Genomic DNA, 19139 nt, shown 5'->3' with positions numbered 1-19139 from the left:
TCCCATACATCCAGCATAGTGTGGTGGTTACTGGTGGTGTCGACACCTCATAAGGTTATCCAGCTCTGTCTTGTTGATGGTGCCATAGGCCTGAGAATAGCTGCCCAGTTTGGCACGGGGATCACCGGCAGCAACCACATTGGCTTTACTCTGGAAAACCTTCTTACTGAACCTGGGAGGAGGTGGCCGTGCCTCTCGTGTCTGAGACTGGGACCGCTGGTTCTTTGTTTAACCCCCAAAAAGAACCAAATGGAGAGAAAATATGGGTTAATATGGGACAAGTCCTTTACGTCAAAATTTAGGCTACAATGTAAAAACATATCACAGCCGGCATCTGAGTTCCCTGCTCTCAACAGGTTGATAATGAAACATTGGAAAAGGACACATTACAGAAGATGATTTATGGCATTGACATAAAGTCTTCTCAATAGTGGCAGCAGCAACAGTATATGAGATCATAGAGTATGAGTTTGTTAAAGTAGCAGGGCAATGTCCACTCACCAGGCGTGCAGAGGTGACACATATCCCTGAGGACACAGAGGGCTCGTCTCTGCGGACCAGCGGGTTGTTCTGGGGATGGGAGAGGGTCAGGGAGAAGGAACGGTTGTGGCTGACAGGTGCTGAGCGACCGCGCTGCAGAATCTGCTCCATAGACTAACAGATAGGAAAAGAGAGAGAGCGCGAGAGAGCAAAAAAGAGAGAGAAATTATTACAGAAAAATATCTCCATGCGTGTATATTTTGCAGTGGACACTCAAAAGAACTTGTTGTGCTGTGTAGTGATCAACACAAAGGCTCATAAATCTACAGTCTCTGTCTGTAATACACACGACCAACATGCTTGTCTATCCAGTAGTCTATATTTGAGACATTCAAGGTGCTAGCTGAAGGTTGCGTCAGTCTGAATGTTTGGAATTGTGTGTAGTTTATTCTCTTCTATTCTGCTATGAACAAGTGACGCTGGAACTCTATTGGAGGGATGTGACACCATTCTTCCACAAGAAATGTCATAATTTTGTGTTTTGTTGATGGTGGTGGAAAACGCTATCTCAGGCGCCACTCCAGAATTTTCCATAAGTGTTCAATTGGGTTGAGATCTGGTGACTGAGACGGCCATGGCATATGGTTTACATCGTTTTCATGCTCATCAAACCATTCAGTGACCACTCATAATAATTTTTTGGGGGGAAGCTTATATTTTTCCTGTAGCAAGTCTGTAATGGAAGTGTGTTTTTTGCATATCCCAACTCCCCCTGAGACACCCGCAGGGAGTGGGATCACGACCAGGGTCACAATTGTCAAGCGCCTCTTGAGCAATTGGGGGTAATTGCCTTGCTCAAGGGCACAGCGGCAGGTTTTCACCTTGTCGGCTCCGGGATTTGAAACAGCAGATTTTTCGGTTACTGGACCAACGCTCTAACCTCGAGGCTATACCTGCCACCCCCGTGCACTGTGGATGGGGACATTGTCATCCTATAGGGACATAGTCTTGATAGCCAAATGAATGGCCGGCCCAGCATTTTATTTATTTTTTTACATCTCCCTTAGCATGATGGGATGTTAATTCCAATGTTAATTTTGGGGCGGCAGGTAGCCTAGTGGTAGGTAGCCTAGTGAGTTGGGCCAGTAACTGAAAGGTTGCTGGATCGAATCCCCGAGCTGACAAGGTAAAAATCTGTCATTCTGCCCCTGAACAAGGCAGTTAACCCACTGTTCCCTGGTAGGCCGTCAATGTAAACAAGAACTTGTTCTTAATTGCCTAGTTAAATAAAATAAAAAATTGCTTAATTAACTCAGGAAGCACCTGCTTTCTATATACTTTGTAGCCCTCATTTACTCAAATGATACCATTATTTTGGCAGTTACCTGTAGGTATTGTATTACATCATGTATCTCAAGAGGATATAAAATGGGTGATTTATTCTGCAAGTCCAACAATCTTTTTGAATTGTTGTTGATTATTGTTCCCTTGTTGCAGGTTGTATTGTATTTAACGTGATCTGTTACATCTGTTGTAACTAAACTCTTTCCTGGGAACAGAGTTTTTCCTATTACAACTCAGTTTTTTATGACAGTGGTACTTACAACAGTGTTGCCGTTAGCGCCCTCTGCTGGCAGTACAGTTACATTTTCATCACTCGTCTGTTGCTCCAATTTCCTGCTGGCAGTACCAGAGCGAAAATAGTGAGGTGGTTCAGCCAGACTTCCTACAAAACCATCTGCATGAGAGAAATAGAAGACAAATACCATGAGAAAGAATGCGCCTGTGTGTATGAAGTGTGAAGGTGTGTGTGAATGTTGGGGACCATATGCGTGTGTTCGTGTACTCACTGGCAACATGTGTGATGGGATTATATGTAGTCTTTCCCATGACGGGGCTGGCTGCAGGGCTGGTCTTCTCCAGGGCCGCCAGGGTAGACACAGGTACTGGGTTGGGTATGGTGATAACTGGACGAGCAGCCTGGTGTTCAGTCTTATCATGAAGGGATTTAACCCGAAGGTCCCCTCCACCATCACCAACCACTGGGACTGGCTCTGGCCCGCCTATGTTCTTTCCATTGGGCCTTTCCTTCCCACGGTCTCCACTGTCACACCCAGACACAGAAACCGGCTCCTCTTTCTTCTTCGGCCTGGGCTGGATATTACATAGCATTCTCCTTGTGGTCCTCTTCTCTAGAATCATCTTTTCCACAGGACAGAGATAAAAGAGGGATACAGAAGACTGATTATAGATACTGTGCCTTTTTTCAGTCGTTAATAAAAATGTCTATTGTCATAATGCCTTGAAAGGAACTTGTTTCAAACTCTATTAGTAACTGTTCAACAATTGGCAGTAATAATCCACCCTAAGCCAACCAAACATGAGACAGGTGTTCATCATCCTGCCTCCCCTCAGTATTACCTTGTACAGTTTGTTGCGGTACTGAACCACCGACAACTGGACATCATCATCCACAGGCAGGATCACGGCATGGTCCAGACCTGGCTCCTTGTCTGGGTTGTGGAATCTCCAGTGAAATTAAGGGGGAAACACAAAGACTATGACATAACACAACACAAATAGAAAATAACAACATTGTTAAATCCAAGACTAGCACTACTCAGTAACATTGTAAAAGCAAAAAACTAACCAACATAGTGCAATACTTTTAACTAGGGCCCAAGTCAAAGGAAGTGCACTATGTAGGGAACAGGGTGCCATTTGGGATGCACTCCAATAACAGAAATGAACGGTATTAGCATCATCAAAGGATTCTAGCATTGTGTCATCAAACCAGCTTCCTTGCCCTTTAGGGTCTAGCCTGGGTTACTCTAAACTGCTGATTTAAAAAGGGCGTTATACAATACATTTGACTGGACACGATTGATAACCAGCCTATAGCCTATAAAAGCTTGTATAAAGCACATTGCACTGCATTTTAATGTATGAGATGTGCTGTATAAATAAATTAGGTTTGATTTCTACGTTACCTGGAGACGTAGACGTGCTGCAGGGCCTGCTCAGCGGTCAGCCTCTTGTCTGGGTTGAACACCAGCAGGCGACACACCAGGTCTAGGGCATCAGGGGGCACCGACGGCTGCAGAAGGTCCTCTAGAGGCACATGGGGCCTGGCCACGCAGGCAGACAAATACAGACAGAGTGCAGCACTGGGAATAAATCAAGAGCTTGCAACTATATGGTTATATCTGCAAAAAGATGATTATGAGATAATTGGCTTTAACGTTCCGAACCCTCATTGGTTTGAATGGTGTTAGCAAATTTTATTGAGCATTCTTTTGAACTTAACAGCATCAATTGAATAGAATACTATATAAGTAGATAACATTGAATAGAACAAGGCAATATCAATAACTAAATTTTGACAAAACTGCAGATAGAACCTTATAGTCTCAAGCTCTCAAAATGTCTAGACACCTTTATATAGACATATTTACTTCTGTAGGACTTCCGCTATGACTTACCTCAGTAGCATCCTCTGAATTACAGAGGCACCGTACTCAGATCTGATCGAAAGTACGTCTGAAAACAAAATCACATATCATTACTTAAGTAATGATCAGTTGGTCAGTTAACTTGGTCAGTTAGGGGCATAAAAGCTTGATTCCACCACTAGTGCTCAACAAGCAAATAGCACACTAGCAGTTTTCTGTGAACTGTGCAGCCAGGAATGAATACTCACCCTCTGGGCTAGGGTGTGGAATGGCACTCATGATTTTCTCTATCTGGTTGATGGTGGAGGTTCCAGGGAAAAGGGGCTTCCCAAGCAGCATCTCTCCTAGAATACAACCTATACTCCACATGTCTACACCCTTTGTGTACCTATAGGAGAAATCAAAGTATTTCAGTGATTTTACAGGCACGGACAGGTTTCTGCATGAATACTTACCTTCCCATTGGGTGCATTATTTGATCAGAAACCCAAGTTAACACTAAATCAAGAAAACAATTCACTCTTTCAAAGATGTCTTCAAGCCTGAAGAAGTGGCTCAGTTTATTGAGAAACGTACAGCAGGTCCCAGTGCATGTGTACCTTGAGGAGCCCAGCAGGATCTCAGGAGGTCTGTACCACCGCGTCGCCACATACTCTGTCAGCGCCGGGTTCCCAGCATCCTCCTGGATCTGGTAGAGAGATCTTGCTAAACCGAAGTCACACAGCTTCACAAAGCAATCCGTGTCAAGCAGAATATTGGACGGCTGTGGGAAGAGGAAAGCAAATTCAATAATGTCATCCAAATAGTTTTTCCTCCAGAAGAAACAGAAGAATTGGATAACATCACCCATACTGGTGGCACCAGCACATCTGCAAATGCAATAATGTCACATTCTCAATATGCACACTTCTTAGTACAATGGCAATTTAAACATTCTACTGTACCTTCTGGTCTCTGTGGATGACATTGCCTGAGTGCATGTATTTGGTGGCCTTAAGGAGTTGATGCATGACATAGCGTTTATGGATGTCTTTCAGCAGGTTGCCTTTCTTTATCACCGCATGCAGGTCGGTGTCTGCAACACACAGGTGGTAAAAACAGTAATAACCAACAGGAATCATCCAGCATTGAACATACATCCATACCACACTCAGAATAATGGCACCTTTCAATAAAACACTCAATGAATAACAAACCAGACACGTCACGTTTCCCATAAACAATCTGCACACTCCTGCAGTGCCCCAAAATTAGCCAGGGTTGGACAAAGGAGGCATTTTCCATGGTGGGGTGTGCCAGGGAAAACATGTGCCGTGATGTTGGCCCACACTCAGAGATTAGCCTGCAGAGATCAGAGAGCAGTCCAATGTGTGGACTCAGCAGGCATCGCAGGCAGCCAAGAGGAGAAGAGCCCTCCCCTCTCACACCTCCCTCTGGTGCCAGGTTTAAACTGCTGCATAACCTTGCAGCTTGCCTGCCTGACTGCCTACATTCTTTCTGTGGTTATTTCATAATGGCCGACCCCATCAAATGTATTACAAGGTAGGTGGAAAATAATAAATACAGTGGGAAAGCCCTGAAAATGTATTTTATTGGGTATCAGGGTGATTTTGACCATCAAGAGTCATCGATGCAAGCATCTTGCATGTATATCTGTTATTATTAATAGGCATGTAATATTATATAGCGTGCTACCATTTCACAAATCACCACAATCCTGAAGTCAACCGACAGAAGATTCAAAATGGATGTCAATAGACAATCCACATAAGAGTCCTCACCCATGTATTCAAAGATCAGGTAAATATCGTTGTCATTTTGAGCTCTGATGACGTTCAGCAGTTTGATGATGTTGGCATGATCTCCAAATTCCTGCAGGGAGAAATACATAACTGTTTGAAAAAGACACAAGCACGCACACACAGTCCTCAAAGACCACCGTAAATTAATTAAAACAATGTTATGACCAAACACGCCCCCAGTCACATCGAAGGGGCTGTAGAGGAGCGGGTAGAGAGTTTCAAGTTCACATCACTAACAAACTTTCATGGTCCAAACACACCAAGAAAGTTGTGAAGAGGGCACAACAACACCTTTTCCCCCTCAGGAGACAAAAGATTTGGCATGAGCCCCCAGATCCTCAAAAGGTTCTACAGCTGCACCATCGAGAGCATCCTGACCGGTTGCATCACCGCCTGGTATGGCAACTGCTCGGCATCCGACCTTAAGGCGCTTCAGAGGGTAGTGTGGACAGCCCAGTACATCACTGGGGCCAAGCTTCCTGCCTTCCAGGACCTACAGTACCAGTCAAAAGTTTGGACACACCTACTCATTTGAGGGAATTTTCTTTATTTGCCCTATGGGACTCCCAATCACAGCCAGATGTGATACAGCCTGGAATTTAACCAGGGTCTGTAGTGATGCTTCTAGCAATGAGATGCAGTGCCTTAGACCGCTGCACCACTCGGGAGCCCAAGGGTTCATGAGGGCAGTCACCTGGAATGCATTTCAATTAACAGGTGCGCCTTGTTGAACATTAATTTGTGGAATTTCTTTCCTTCTTAATGCGTTTGAGCCAATCAGTTGTGTTGTGACAAGGTAGGGGTGGCATACAGAAGATAGCCCTATTTGGTGAAAGATCAAGTCCATATTATGGCAAGAACAGCTCAAATAAGCAAAGAGAAACAACAGTCCATCATTACTCTAAGACATGAAGGTCAGTCAATCTGCAAAACTTCAAGAACTTTGAACGTTTCTTCAAGTGCAGTCGCAAAAACCATCAATCCCTATGATGAAACTGGCTCTTATGAGGACTGCCACAGGAAAGGAAGACTCAGAGTTACCTCTGCTGCAGAGGACAAGTTCATTAGAGTTAACTGCACCTCAGATTGCAGCCCAAATAAATGCTTCACAGAGTTCAAGCAACAGACACATCTCAACATCAACTGTTCAGAGGAGACTGTGTGAATCAGGCCTTCATGGTCGAATTGCTGCAAAGAAACCTCTACTAAAGGACACCAATAATAAGAAGAGACTTGCTTGGGCCAAGAAACACGAGAAATGGGCATTAGACTGGTGGAAATCTGTCCTTTGGTGATGAGTCCAAATTTGAGATTTTTGGTTCCAACCGGCAAAAGGCTACTTTGAAGAATCTAAAATCTATTTGGATTTGTTTAATACTTTTTTGGTTACTACATGATTCCATATGTGTTATTTCATAGTTTTGATGTCTTTACTATTATTCTACAATGTAGAAAATAGTAAAAAATTAAGAAAAACCCTTCAATGAGTATGTGTGTCCAAACTTTTGACTGGTATTGTGTATACTAGGTGGTGTCAGAGGAAGGCCTAAACATTTTTTCTAAGACTCCAGTCACCAAAGTAATAGGCTTTTCTCTCTGCTACCGCATGGCAAGCGGTACCGGAGCGCCACGTCTTGGTCCAAAAGGCTCCTTAACAGCTTCTACCCCCAAGTCATAACTGAACTGAACAACTAACTGCTGAACAATTAATCAAATGGCCACCCGGACTATTTACATAGACCCCCCCCCCCCCCCCCCCCACCCTTTGTTTTTACACTGCCGCAACTCGCTGTTTATTATCTATGCATAGTCACCTTACTCCTACCTACATGTACAAATGACCTCGATTAATCTGTATTACCGCACATTGACTCGGTACCAGTACCCCTTGTATATAGCCTCATTATTGTTATGTTATTGTGTTACTATTTTTAATGTTTTTTTTTAACTTTAGTTTATTTAGTAAATATTTTCTTAACTCCATTTTCTTAAAACTGCATTGTTGGTTAAGGGCTTGTAAGTAAGCATTTGATGGTAAAGTCTACACCTGTTTGGTGCATGTGACAACTAAAATGTGATTTGGTTTGACTACAAAAGGGAGAATCTTCTTAGGGATAGTGACATAACAGTCTAGGTGGTGTTGGAATGGGTCAATGTTGAAATGCTATGTGATGTAAACCATCCAGAGACTGGGGTGCCAGTGTTTCTGTGGGAGATAGTAACAGCCTTATTATGGACACTCACACACAGCTTAAGGCCCTGGCCTCTGTTTTCCCTGACTGGAGTGGATGGTGGAGACTGGAGACCGATAAATGCGGACAACACATTGTTTGCTTGTCCCGTGTGACCAGTTTTCTATCCACTTTCATGAGGTCAGAATATATGGTCACCATCTGAATGATTAACTAAGCACCAAAATCACACAGCAAACTTTCCCCAATACTGTTAGTAGTCTCTTTAAATATCCTTAAGAGTCTATTGACGCACCCGTGCATCAATCGAAATAACATAAGAAAAAAAATCTCCCATCAACATCCATCTGTTTAAGCTAGAACTATATTTTTTTGCATGGGCTGTGTCTCAATCCACTGCATCCACCTATGTCGGCCTTCTGCATTTTAGGTGGAAGGCAGTAGTGTAAAGTACTTAAGTAGAAATACTTTAAAGTACTACTTAAGTAGTTTTTGGGGGGGTATCGGTACTTTACTATTTATATTTTTGACAACCTTTACTTCACTACATTCCTAATGAAAATAATATACTTCTACTCCATATATTTTCCCTGACACCCAAAAGTACTTGTTCAATTTTGAATGCTTAGCAGGAAGGAAAATGGTCAAATGTATATTTAAAACCCCAAAACCTGTCACGTTCCTGACCTGTTTTCTGTTAGTTTTTGTATGTGTTAGTTGGTCAGGACGTGAGTTTGGGTGGGCAGTCTATGTTTTCTGTTTCTATGTTGGTTAATGGGTACCTAATATGGCTCTCAATTAGAGGCAGGTGTGTGTTGTTTCCTCTGATTGAGAGTCATATTAAGGTAGGTGTTTTCACACTGTTTGTTGTGGGTGGTTGTCTTCCGTGTCTGTGTATGTTGCGCCACACGGGACTGTTCTCGGTATGTTTGTTCGTTCGGTTTTTGTGTAGTCAGTTTTCCTGTTATTGCGTTCTTCGTGTTTCATGTAAGTTCGTCGTCCAGGTCTGTCTACATCGTTTATTTGTTTTGTTAATTATTCAAGTGTAGTTCGTTTTTTCGTCTTGTTTAATAAATCATGTCATTTCACAACGCTGCGCCTTGGTTCAATCCATGCTCCTCCTCGAACACCGTTACAAAACCTTTTGACTTTTACTCAAGTACTATTTTACTAGGTGATTTTCACTTTTACTTGAGTCATTTTCTATTAAGGTATCTTTACTTTTACTCAAGTATGACAATTAGGGTACTTTTCCCACCACTGGTAGAAGGTGGCCAGGCTACAGCGGTGTTTGTCAGACCACGAGACATTCCGAAAATCGATCTTCTCACTAAAACATCTGTAGTGTTCGAAGGGTTTGGCTTAACTAATAATGAACCACTCTATGGAAAGATGAGATTCCCATGAACATGGTGGAGTTCTCCGTTTTGCTGTACGACCCCCACAAGTGTCACGGGACTCGTCTGATAGTTGGGCTACTGAGTGGCGCAGCGGTCTAAGGCACTGCATCTCAGTGCTAGATGCGTCACTACAGACCCTGGTTCGATTCCAGGCTGCATCATAACAGGAGTGTTTGGGAGTCCCATAGGGCGGTGCACAATTGGCCCAGCATCGTCTGGGGTAGGCCGTCATTGTAAATAAGAATTTGTTCTTAAATGACTTGCCTAGATAAATTAAAAAGGTAACCTGGTACTGGTTCTATTTTTTAAATGGAAGTATGGAGGTAGTTTGTGCAAATAAAACAGAAGGCTTAAATATGTGTCCAAAAAACAAAAATGTTTCCTGAGCTTTCTTATATCTCCTTTTTGACTGTTTGTTTTGCCATTTATGAATGTGTTATTCAATGTGCTTCTATGGGCTATAGAAGTAAAGGCCAAATTCTATATTTTGTCAAACCAATTTTTGTATATATTTGTTTTATACCGACAGGGGTCCTAAAATTCTAAAACAAATAGCTAAATTATCCACCATCTTAAAATAATTCCATATGTTAGTTTACATATGGCACACCCCACCCCCAGACTGAGGCTTCTGCTCATCTATAGAATAACTAAACAGAACTGTCTCTGTCACATTAGCATAGGGAATGATCAGTTTACACATTCATTTAAAAACCATGCCATAAACATTTTAATGTCCATTTTGTTATCCATAATCTCTCGTGGACAGACTATGTTTACGTGAGATTTTTGGTTCTAGCTTGCCCATCTTATTCACAACTTTAGATACACCAGTTCAACACTTGGCAGGGTCTAATCAGCATCAGGGACTCTTCCTGAAGAGCAGGAGCCATCTGGTGTTTACATTACGGTATGCAAGCACGGCCCCAGTTTCCACAGCAACAGGACCATTCCACTCTGGCTATGGAGCTGGCTGCAGGCTGCGCTTGTGCATCATTCAAACAAAACTCACTTCAACTTTCCATTTGTTGTTAATGTAACCGGTGTGAAATGGCTAGCTAATTAGCGGTGCGCGCTATTAGCGTTTCAATCGGTGACATCACTTGCTCTGAGACCTTGAAGTAGTTGTTTCCCTTGCTCTGCAAAGGCCATGGCTTTTGCAGAGCGATAGATAACGATGCTTTGTTGGAGGCAGTTGTTGATGTGTTCAGATGGTCCCTGGTTCGAGCCCAGGTTGGGGAAAGGAGAGGGACGTAAGCAACACTGTTACACTAACTGATATAGGTATTCATTCTTACCTGAAGAAACATTATTTCTCTGAATGTCCGCTGTTGAGAAAAAAACATTGTGACAAGTCAATCTTAATTGACAATCTATTTAATCATTAACAACAACAAAAATAATACAAAGCTGTTTGAGAACCCCTGGCTGTTACAGTATTTTCATAAAATTATAATTAGATATAGTCAAGGTTGTTGAACAGAGTCTTCTTTGGTATGCTCCAGAAACCTGCACAACATATACAGTATTAAGGTTATACCTCTGTAGCTACACCTAGTTAGTGGCAGACAATGTCAATGACCAATATCATCATGTATCACAAACCTGGGCATCAGTCCTATTCCTGAAGGCATCAAATATTTTCTTAACAGCCACAACTTCTCCTGTCTGCCTGTCCACAGCCTTCCATACAATCCCATATGCCTGGACACAGATACAGAAATATAAAACTGTTAGTGAATCATTATAAGGATTAAAGGTCAAACAAACTGCCACAAGACTGCAGTTGAGCCCTAAGAGAAACTAAAATCACAATATGAAAACAGACAGTGAAGTAGAGTGGAGAGTAAGGAAAGACAAAACGTTCTAGAGAGAGATTACTAAGCACTTTTAGAGTCAGCGGCACATCGAGGAGAGGTGACTGGTTATGACAATGGGTCCCCCGACAGACAGCCCAGTGCTGAGCTGAGAGAACACATGATCAGGTTCACTAGACACTGGTCCCTCTGTGGCCAGTCCCACCTGGCGTCAATGACATCCTGCTTAACAAGCAAAGCAAGGCTTACTTTAATATTGTCAGATGGAACGAAAACTGGGGAAATAGGGGTTGTCAAGGGAGACTTTCTTACATGTTTTTGACAAATTACTGTCTTGGAACTTATGATGGTATTCTTGGTATTGTAACCTAGGAATAGTGCCCAAACACACATTATTTTCTTGGGTAAAATTAAACTGTAGTTAACTGTTAACAAGTGTAATATGACCATTGGCCTCCCCTCAAGGGAAGATTAGTTAGCATCTGTATGATGTATCTACATGACTCAACAGTGTCCCAGGTTTACCATCTGGCACTATACAGTTCAGAGATAGATCTAGCCTCTCGGATGCTTATAACACATGGGGAGAGACTCTCTTGGTTTGTCAAAGGGAATGAAGGCAGGGATTCCATTATTCTATGTCTATGTCTGGGGGAAAACAAAACAAAAGCTTTGGACTCTGAAGTCACTGATTTTTCTAATTTCCCTAGTATCAAAGTCTACTGATCTGGCTGAAAGAAACAGCTTGTTCTGAAAAAGTAGACAATCCTCTAGCTTATGACATCATTATTCAAAGGAACATTAATTCTGGGGAATTGTAAGATTTTTTCTTAAAGGAAAGACTGGGGAGGAAAAAGTGAAATGTAGCAATGTGTGCAATTGAAAGTCATTTTTTTGATTATTCATTTAAAATACATTTTAAAAAGCGACAGAAAACGTACACAACTACTTGCTTTTTGTATATACTATTATTGTTTGACAGCAGTGTGCAATACAGCTGTCATTCATAAATTCGACCTTCTTCCCAACAAATCACTTTTCACAGAACTATAAAAACCGGAGACAGCCTAAATTACTTACCCCCTTTCCAAGTCTTCTTTGTATTTCATATTTCATGGAAATATGATCCTCCACCTCTGTGACGTTCATCCTTAGTCTTTGTTTAGATAACTCTATGCAATGTTTCTCATTCCTTAATTACAATGTAACAGTCTCAGCCCCAAATTGAAATTCTGCAAAGAAACGTTTGATCATGAACGTTCTGAAAACATGTGATTCAAGGTATCAACTTCTTGGAGCTGGAATCTTCATACCCTTTCGTTTGAATGAGTTAAATATAAAACACGTGATTTTAGCTAGCTATGTTGTTTAGCAGCCCTTTGAACTTCTGAGCTAATGTTGAATGGTTACTGCTCAAGTACAATCGTTGCCCACCGACACATTCATTCACAAATATATCCCTAAAATAAAATTACCCATGGTCTACTTTGAAAGCACTGAAAAGGTCCGGTTCAAGGATGTCAGCGACAGCGGGTTGCTGCTGGATAGAAAAAAAGCATATCGGGTTCTTTTTGTAATTGTTTGTTGTCCTGGAGACGCATCTTTGCTGCTGAACCCGTTCCCGACCGCTTTTAAAGGAGCCGTATTCTTTCTTTTCTGAACCGAAAGTCTCATCAATATGTCCAAGATACAAAGCAAAATGTGCAATGAATAACCATAGAATTCACACATAAATGTTAAAACATGATAAAAGGCGGACACCAAAGTTGGAGGTAGATTTTTTATTTTTATTTCTAAAAAAGATGTTACATGCTTTTTTAAATTCAAAGTTGCATTATTTACAATGATAAATCTTAATAAATATGCTCTCCCTAATTAAAATTGAGGGGTGAAACACATTTAGTCAGCATCCCAAAATGAAGAGGGAATTCTATGAATCCACCGGTCTCCATTGCCCACCTGATGTGGCCAAACCCTCACATCTAAAGAAAAGCTTAATTATGCACATTAAATGAAGTAGTAGTACTACTATAATATTTTACTCAAATCAAATGAGAAACACAAAGCCATAGACAACAGCCACAATTCCTTCACCAGAGTGTTTCAACATAATCATCAATAAGGGTGCATTACATACAACTCATAACTATTTGAAGGCCCACCAAGTTAACCTAACCATCTGTTACAACTGGAGTTAAAGTAATAACCTCTACACAAGTTATTGGACTGTCTCGGAGTGCAGATGGGGAACAGCAATATACTGGATTTCACCCCAAAATTGCAGTTTGTTCTTTTCTAAATGTTATTTCCATCACTTGTCAAGGGATTGTCCCTCCCTTACCAAGCCAACCAAACGTCTTAAACCACCCCAGGTCACTTTTTACATGTTTTACATCTCGTCTTCAGCTAAAGTGACTTATAAAGGGATCAGACTCACTGGGCCTTGTGTTGATATGTCAAACCCAGTAGTAAACATGGTTCTACGTAGATTCAAGAATGCAGGCTGATACAAGCAGCCTTAACACAGTACAGTCACTCAGGCTGGAGAACTACAACTCAACAAGGCATCCAACTGAACAGGAAGACCACCCCACTAGGCAAGGCCACAGCACTGGATGCTGCCAAGAGTCTAGGTTAGAGTTCAAAGGAGTAGACAGACAGATAGATACTGTACCAAAGATGGGAGGAAAAAAATATACTATTCAATGGAATAATACAAAGCACAAACAGGGGTGATGACTTCGGAGACGTGTAGAGGAGAGGAGGAAGGGGTTGTACAATGATATAAGAAAGGTGACAACAGTCCTGGATGATGTGGGTAGATTAGGAGGAGTGTAAGAAGCGGTTGAAGGCATTGTAGGCTGACTCCAGGTCAAACAGCATCTGGCGAACCTGGGAGTCGTCCAGCTCATCAGAGGCTGACATGCTGCTGAGAGTGGTCAACCTACAGAGGAGAACAAGCAACTCTTTACCTTCTGAATTACTAAACTATTTTTATTTAACTAGGCAAGTCAGTTAAGAACAAATTCTTATTTACAATGACGGCCTACCCCGGCCAAACCCTAATCTGGACGGGCCAATTGTGCACCGCCTTATGGGACTCCCAATCACGGCCGGTTGTGATGCAGCCTGGAATCGAACCAGGGTCTGTAGTCACACCTCTAGCACTGAGATGCAGTGCCTTAGACCGCTGCGCCACTCGGTGTTAGTGTTAAGCCTACTTCATCATTCTTAGACAACAAGAGCCGGTTTCCCGAACACAGATTAAGCCTAGTCTAAAGAGCATGGTCAATGAGGATTCTCCATTGAATGTGCTACTTAGCCTAAGACTAGGCTTAACCTGTGTCCGGAAAACCAGCCCCTCAATGTGTGTAAAAGAGGTACATCTTTACCAGAGGCTGACTTTGTCCTTGGCCTCATTGTCTGGGGGCATGTTGCTCATTCTGTTCATGGTCTCCATCAGCTCTCTCAGGTCTGGTTGGATCTGAACAATTCAAACCAATTAATCAGTCAGTCAATCAAACATAGGGCCTGGTGTAGTTCCTAACAAGTTATACGGCTGCGTTTACACAGGCAGCCCAATTCGGATCTTTTGCCCAATTATTGGTCTTTTGACCAATCAGATCAGATCTTTTGCCAATAAATGGTATTTTGACCAATCAGATCTTTTGCCAATAAATGTGCAAAATATCAAAATTGGGCTATGTAGCCTATAAATAGGGACACTGAGGTTTTCCCAGCCCTAATTATAGGTGATATGTTAATGTTCATTGTCATTTGTCTCAGTCCGATCTATTTACCTCATCCATGGCCCGGATCTCCAGACGTAGCTTGTCCATCACAGTGATAAAGAGCTGGGGATAAGAGAGGAGAAACAGAGACAGAGGGCAATAATGTTTGACTGACTATTTCACCATCTGTCAGTAACCTGAGATTTACTGCAGCACAAGCATACTCTTTAAAACGTGTGTTCCAATCAGTCCGAGCTTATCAACGAGTGAGCGTTATATGTCCTATGATGCCAGTATATCAAGTTGTTCCTCTCTGTTCAGCGGCCCTGTTGGATATTGGCAGGATTGATGTGGGATGCAATTTGCTGTGGCACTTAAGGGCGCACCAACACAGTGTTCTGGGACGAGCCAGAGAATGATTCAAATTAAGAAAATGACTTAATGCTGAAACAGAATGCACTTTATTATTCAATCTATATGGGGCTGTAAAAGGCTTCAATGTTGGCCAAAGGCCCAAAGTGAACACTGGGATTGAAATCACTCTGTCAGTGTTTAATGTCATGGGCATGGCGAAGAGACCTACCGATACGATATCTGCAATGCAGCGATTCAGGTTGCCCTTGTCATCCTTGATGGTGATTGGTCGATCCTCCTTGATTCTCTCCATAGCTAGCGGGCAGTCAAGCTAACATAAAAGAGAAGGTAGAGGAGAACAACATATGGCATAACCCAATTTACTCATATTCAGATATTGTTCAGCAGCCCGCAGAGTTGCCTAAAGCACTTATACATCTGGGATCAGCCACTATGTGTTACATTGAGTGGATTACATCTTCTATCTGCAAGACCGGCACTCTACTCAAAGCAGTGTGACTGATATAAACTCACTCTGTACTTCCTGCAGAAGTCATCGATAGAACCCACGTCAGATCCCTGGACCTGTTTGAAAGCAGCCTTGTATTGCACCAGCAACCTGGAGCAAGCAGCCGTGTACCTGACAGAAACACACAGTAATCAATCTCATAACAGATTTTCAAACTCCAATGTTGAAACAACCTCATACATATACAGACAATATTTTTTAACACACACACACACACCTTTATTTACAGTCCATAACACATACGTACACAACCAGTGAAGAGTGTAAACTCACTCATTAGGGGTCACACAGTCTTTGATGTAAGCTTTCTCCAGGGCCTGAAGTGTCTTCACCACAGCAAACAGCTCTGCCATGTTGTCAAACCTTGATTAATACAAGCACAATGCTCAATGTTAACATTTAACCTACATGGATTGTGAATAGCTTATATTATTAATTTACAGTCAATGTTCACTTACTTCTCTCGTTCTCTTGCATTCTTGTACAATTTTACTTCCTAAAAAAACAGAAAACGGTATTATTTTTTCTTTCTGATAAAATGCAGGTACAAAAAGCAGGTAACAGCAGGAAACTCAAAGCCAAATTAAATATCTAAAAGAGCTCCACCAAATATGTCACAAGAAGCAATTATGCAAACCCTACAAAACTCCACGCCACTTACCTCATACAATTCAGGTTTATTGGCAGGAGCTATAATGAAGAGAAATATAAAAGTATAACAGTCACAGATGCTTTATAAGACGAGCAAATTTCTGATGATCATGTCTATAAAGTGCATATTTTATTTTAACCTTTATTTAACTGCAGAACAAATTCTTATTTACAATGACGGCCTAGGAACAGTGACTGCCTTGTTCAGGAGCAGAACGACAGATTTTTACCTCGTCAGCTCCGGGATTCGATCTAGCAACCCTTCGGTGACAGGCCCAACGCTCTAACCACTAGGCTACCTGCCGCCCCATCTGTGACTGTTTCAAGGCAAACTTAAAAGTTCCAATGCAGCAGTTTTTATCTCAATATCAAATAATTTATGGGTAACAATTATGTACCTTATCGTGATTGCTTTCAATTAAAATGCTAACAAAAAATATAGCTTCTTAACAAAGAGCAATTTCTCAAGCAATAATTGTGCTAGGACTGTCTGGGTGTGGTCTGAGTGGGGAGGCAAAAACAGAAAATGTGTTGTTATTGGCAGAGTTTGGGAACTATTTCTTATTAGTCTATTAACTAATTTACTGGCCAAAACTCTATCCCACCAAAAAAGGCAGAAATGTCAGGTATTTTCAAACAGCTCTTACACTAAAAGGGTATTATCATCATTTTCACAATTTCACAGTATTATTAACCTCAGTGTGGATATATAAAACACAGGAAAATTGTGTTTCTGACTAGGCCTTCAATATATAATAATATATGCCATTTCAGACACTTTTATCCAAAGCGACTAAGTCATGCGTGCATACATTTTACGTATGGGTGGTCCCAGGAATCAAACACAATACTCTGCCATTGCAAGCGCCATGCTCTACCAACTGAGCTGCAAAGGACCAACTTACCTCCTCCCATACCTCCCGTGACAGGTATTCCGTGAAACATGGTGAATGCTGCTCTCACAACTTGATCTATTGAAAGTAATACATGTTAACACAAATCTATTTCAAATTCTTCAGCTACAGTATAAACAGTGTTGACAGCTAGGAAGGTTAGACAAACCAATAGCTAAGAGTTGGAGGATGACATCAGTAAGTGAACAACCGCCAATTAAAATACATATCTAAGTAAATGAATTGACTAAACTGTGGCTGTAACGTTACAGATCTGTCATGTTAGCTAGCTAGCTACTGTCACTATAGCAAGAGAGAAGAAAAGCAGGAAGAAGACCTCTCTTGGATTGCAAACACGTAATGTAGCTTAGCTAGCTAACTACATGTTGCTAAATTAGTGGTGAATTCATCTCATTACAGATATTGGCAAGGGCCATGACAAGATAAATAGATATCAACAACAACATTCAAAAGTGATGAGATCCTGTATGAAAAATAAGCTAGCTAAATAGCTAACGTTAGCTAGTTAGCGTTTCCTTTGTGATTTATTTAGCCTAAAGAAACACTTAAGGACACATTATATTGGATGGATAAGTGAGGACAATTCGCGGTATCGCTGGTACGGCGATTCAAATTGTATACACATGTTATCCGACCAATATCTGAATAACAAATCAACATTTGCTAGGAATATTCCACTCACCCTCTTGGCAAATTGAAGTGACATCACTGTAAACCGTTCACGGTCTATGGTGTAAACACACCCCTCGCGGAACCAAAGGACCCACAGACGTCAAAACATAAGGTGCCCTTCTGTGCCTCACTTAAATTCATATAATTTGAAATAAGTATTAAAATACAAACAAGATCATTTAGAAAATTGTCACCACTTGACGAAATGTGGCTATTTTAAATGAAATTTTCTACTGATATTTTCATAAAGTGAGTGAGTGGAGTTTTATAAGAACTATCTGGCGCACGAGACAAAAATAGTATTGCATTTGCTAGGTGAAAAAGCAAATTGGATTTAAAAAATATAAAAAAAACTCCCCCCATACCTCTACAGAGTCTCTCTGATATACTAACTAAAGCTGGTATATGTTTTGACAAATGTCGTGGGTGAAGTTCCTGTTTCATTAGTCTTTATTTTGTCATCCAAAGCAAACGGGGATTTCAATGCAAATCGAAGAAGGCTGGCTTCCAAACGTATTATTCATTAGTGTATGCAAGCCTGTCCTTTCTTACCACGTAAATCTCCAAAGCATCATCTCAGACTTCAACACAGGAGGAGTGTGGGGTTTGGCTGGACACTGTAGACATCAAAGGAAAGGCAAAAAAAGGTACTGTACCTTGGAAAACTTCTGTCCCATTGGTTCTGAGCCAGTCAAAGAGTAATGTCTAACAAGGGATCCAGCTTTTGTCAAATTAGTGTCCATATTTTTTGGGGCACTTAAGTAACCCTAATCCTTTGCCTAACCTTAACCTAATTCTCCTAACCTGCTATGTTACTTCTCCTAACCTGCTACAAATCTGACCTTAATTTGACAAAAGCTGGATCCCTTCTAGCCATGACCCAGTCAAAGTGCTCAAAGTGAATGTTATGTCATGAAAACAAGATACTCCATTACTATGATTCTTTATCGTAATTAAAAAGATAGAGGACGCTAGTGCCCAAAAGCCTGTTTTAGCATGGGCAGCGCCATTGAGGACTTTCATAATTTTGAAGTAGTCAACTGGGTGGGGTTTCCAATGGGTTAAAAGGATCACATAATTCCGTCCAGATCACCAGGAGGGATCAGCCAATGAATTATACGTGTAAGCAAACATTCCATAACTGC

General features: G+C 41.4%; 2 protein-coding genes across 2 annotated transcripts; both read right to left on the bottom strand.

Moving 5' to 3' along the window:
- Positions 1 to 27: 27 nt before the first annotated feature.
- Positions 28 to 12307, bottom strand: LOC120027077 (mitogen-activated protein kinase 15-like). Its single transcript, XM_038971917.1, has 14 exons — positions 12224 to 12307; positions 10932 to 11030; positions 10625 to 10654; positions 5714 to 5804; positions 4877 to 5007; positions 4532 to 4695; positions 4181 to 4320; positions 3963 to 4020; positions 3471 to 3608; positions 2902 to 3007; positions 2331 to 2682; positions 2085 to 2218; positions 502 to 654; positions 28 to 222 (listed from the first exon to the last, which is right to left on the bottom strand). Exons 1-14 carry the CDS (start codon positions 12290 to 12292, stop codon positions 28 to 30), a joined length of 1860 nt encoding a protein of 619 aa, XP_038827845.1. The 5' UTR covers positions 12293 to 12307.
- A 602-nt stretch (positions 12308 to 12909) lies between these two features.
- vps28 (VPS28 subunit of ESCRT-I) lies at positions 12910 to 18033 on the bottom strand. Its single transcript, XM_038972206.1, has 10 exons — positions 18005 to 18033; positions 17314 to 17379; positions 16419 to 16447; positions 16216 to 16253; positions 16031 to 16120; positions 15763 to 15868; positions 15458 to 15559; positions 14944 to 14997; positions 14536 to 14627; positions 12910 to 14087 (listed from the first exon to the last, which is right to left on the bottom strand). The coding sequence occupies exons 2-10, from the start codon at positions 17351 to 17353 to the stop codon at positions 13967 to 13969; spliced, it is 672 nt and encodes a 223-aa protein (XP_038828134.1). The 5' UTR covers positions 17354 to 17379; positions 18005 to 18033; the 3' UTR covers positions 12910 to 13966.
- Positions 18034 to 19139: the final 1106 nt, after the last annotated feature.

This window comes from Salvelinus namaycush, chromosome 32 (genome assembly GCF_016432855.1).
Source record: "Salvelinus namaycush isolate Seneca chromosome 32, SaNama_1.0, whole genome shotgun sequence".
Lineage (NCBI taxonomy): Eukaryota > Metazoa > Chordata > Actinopteri > Salmoniformes > Salmonidae > Salvelinus > Salvelinus namaycush.
Note: the sequence above shows the minus strand (reverse complement) of the source record. Positions and strands in the feature narration are given on the sequence as shown.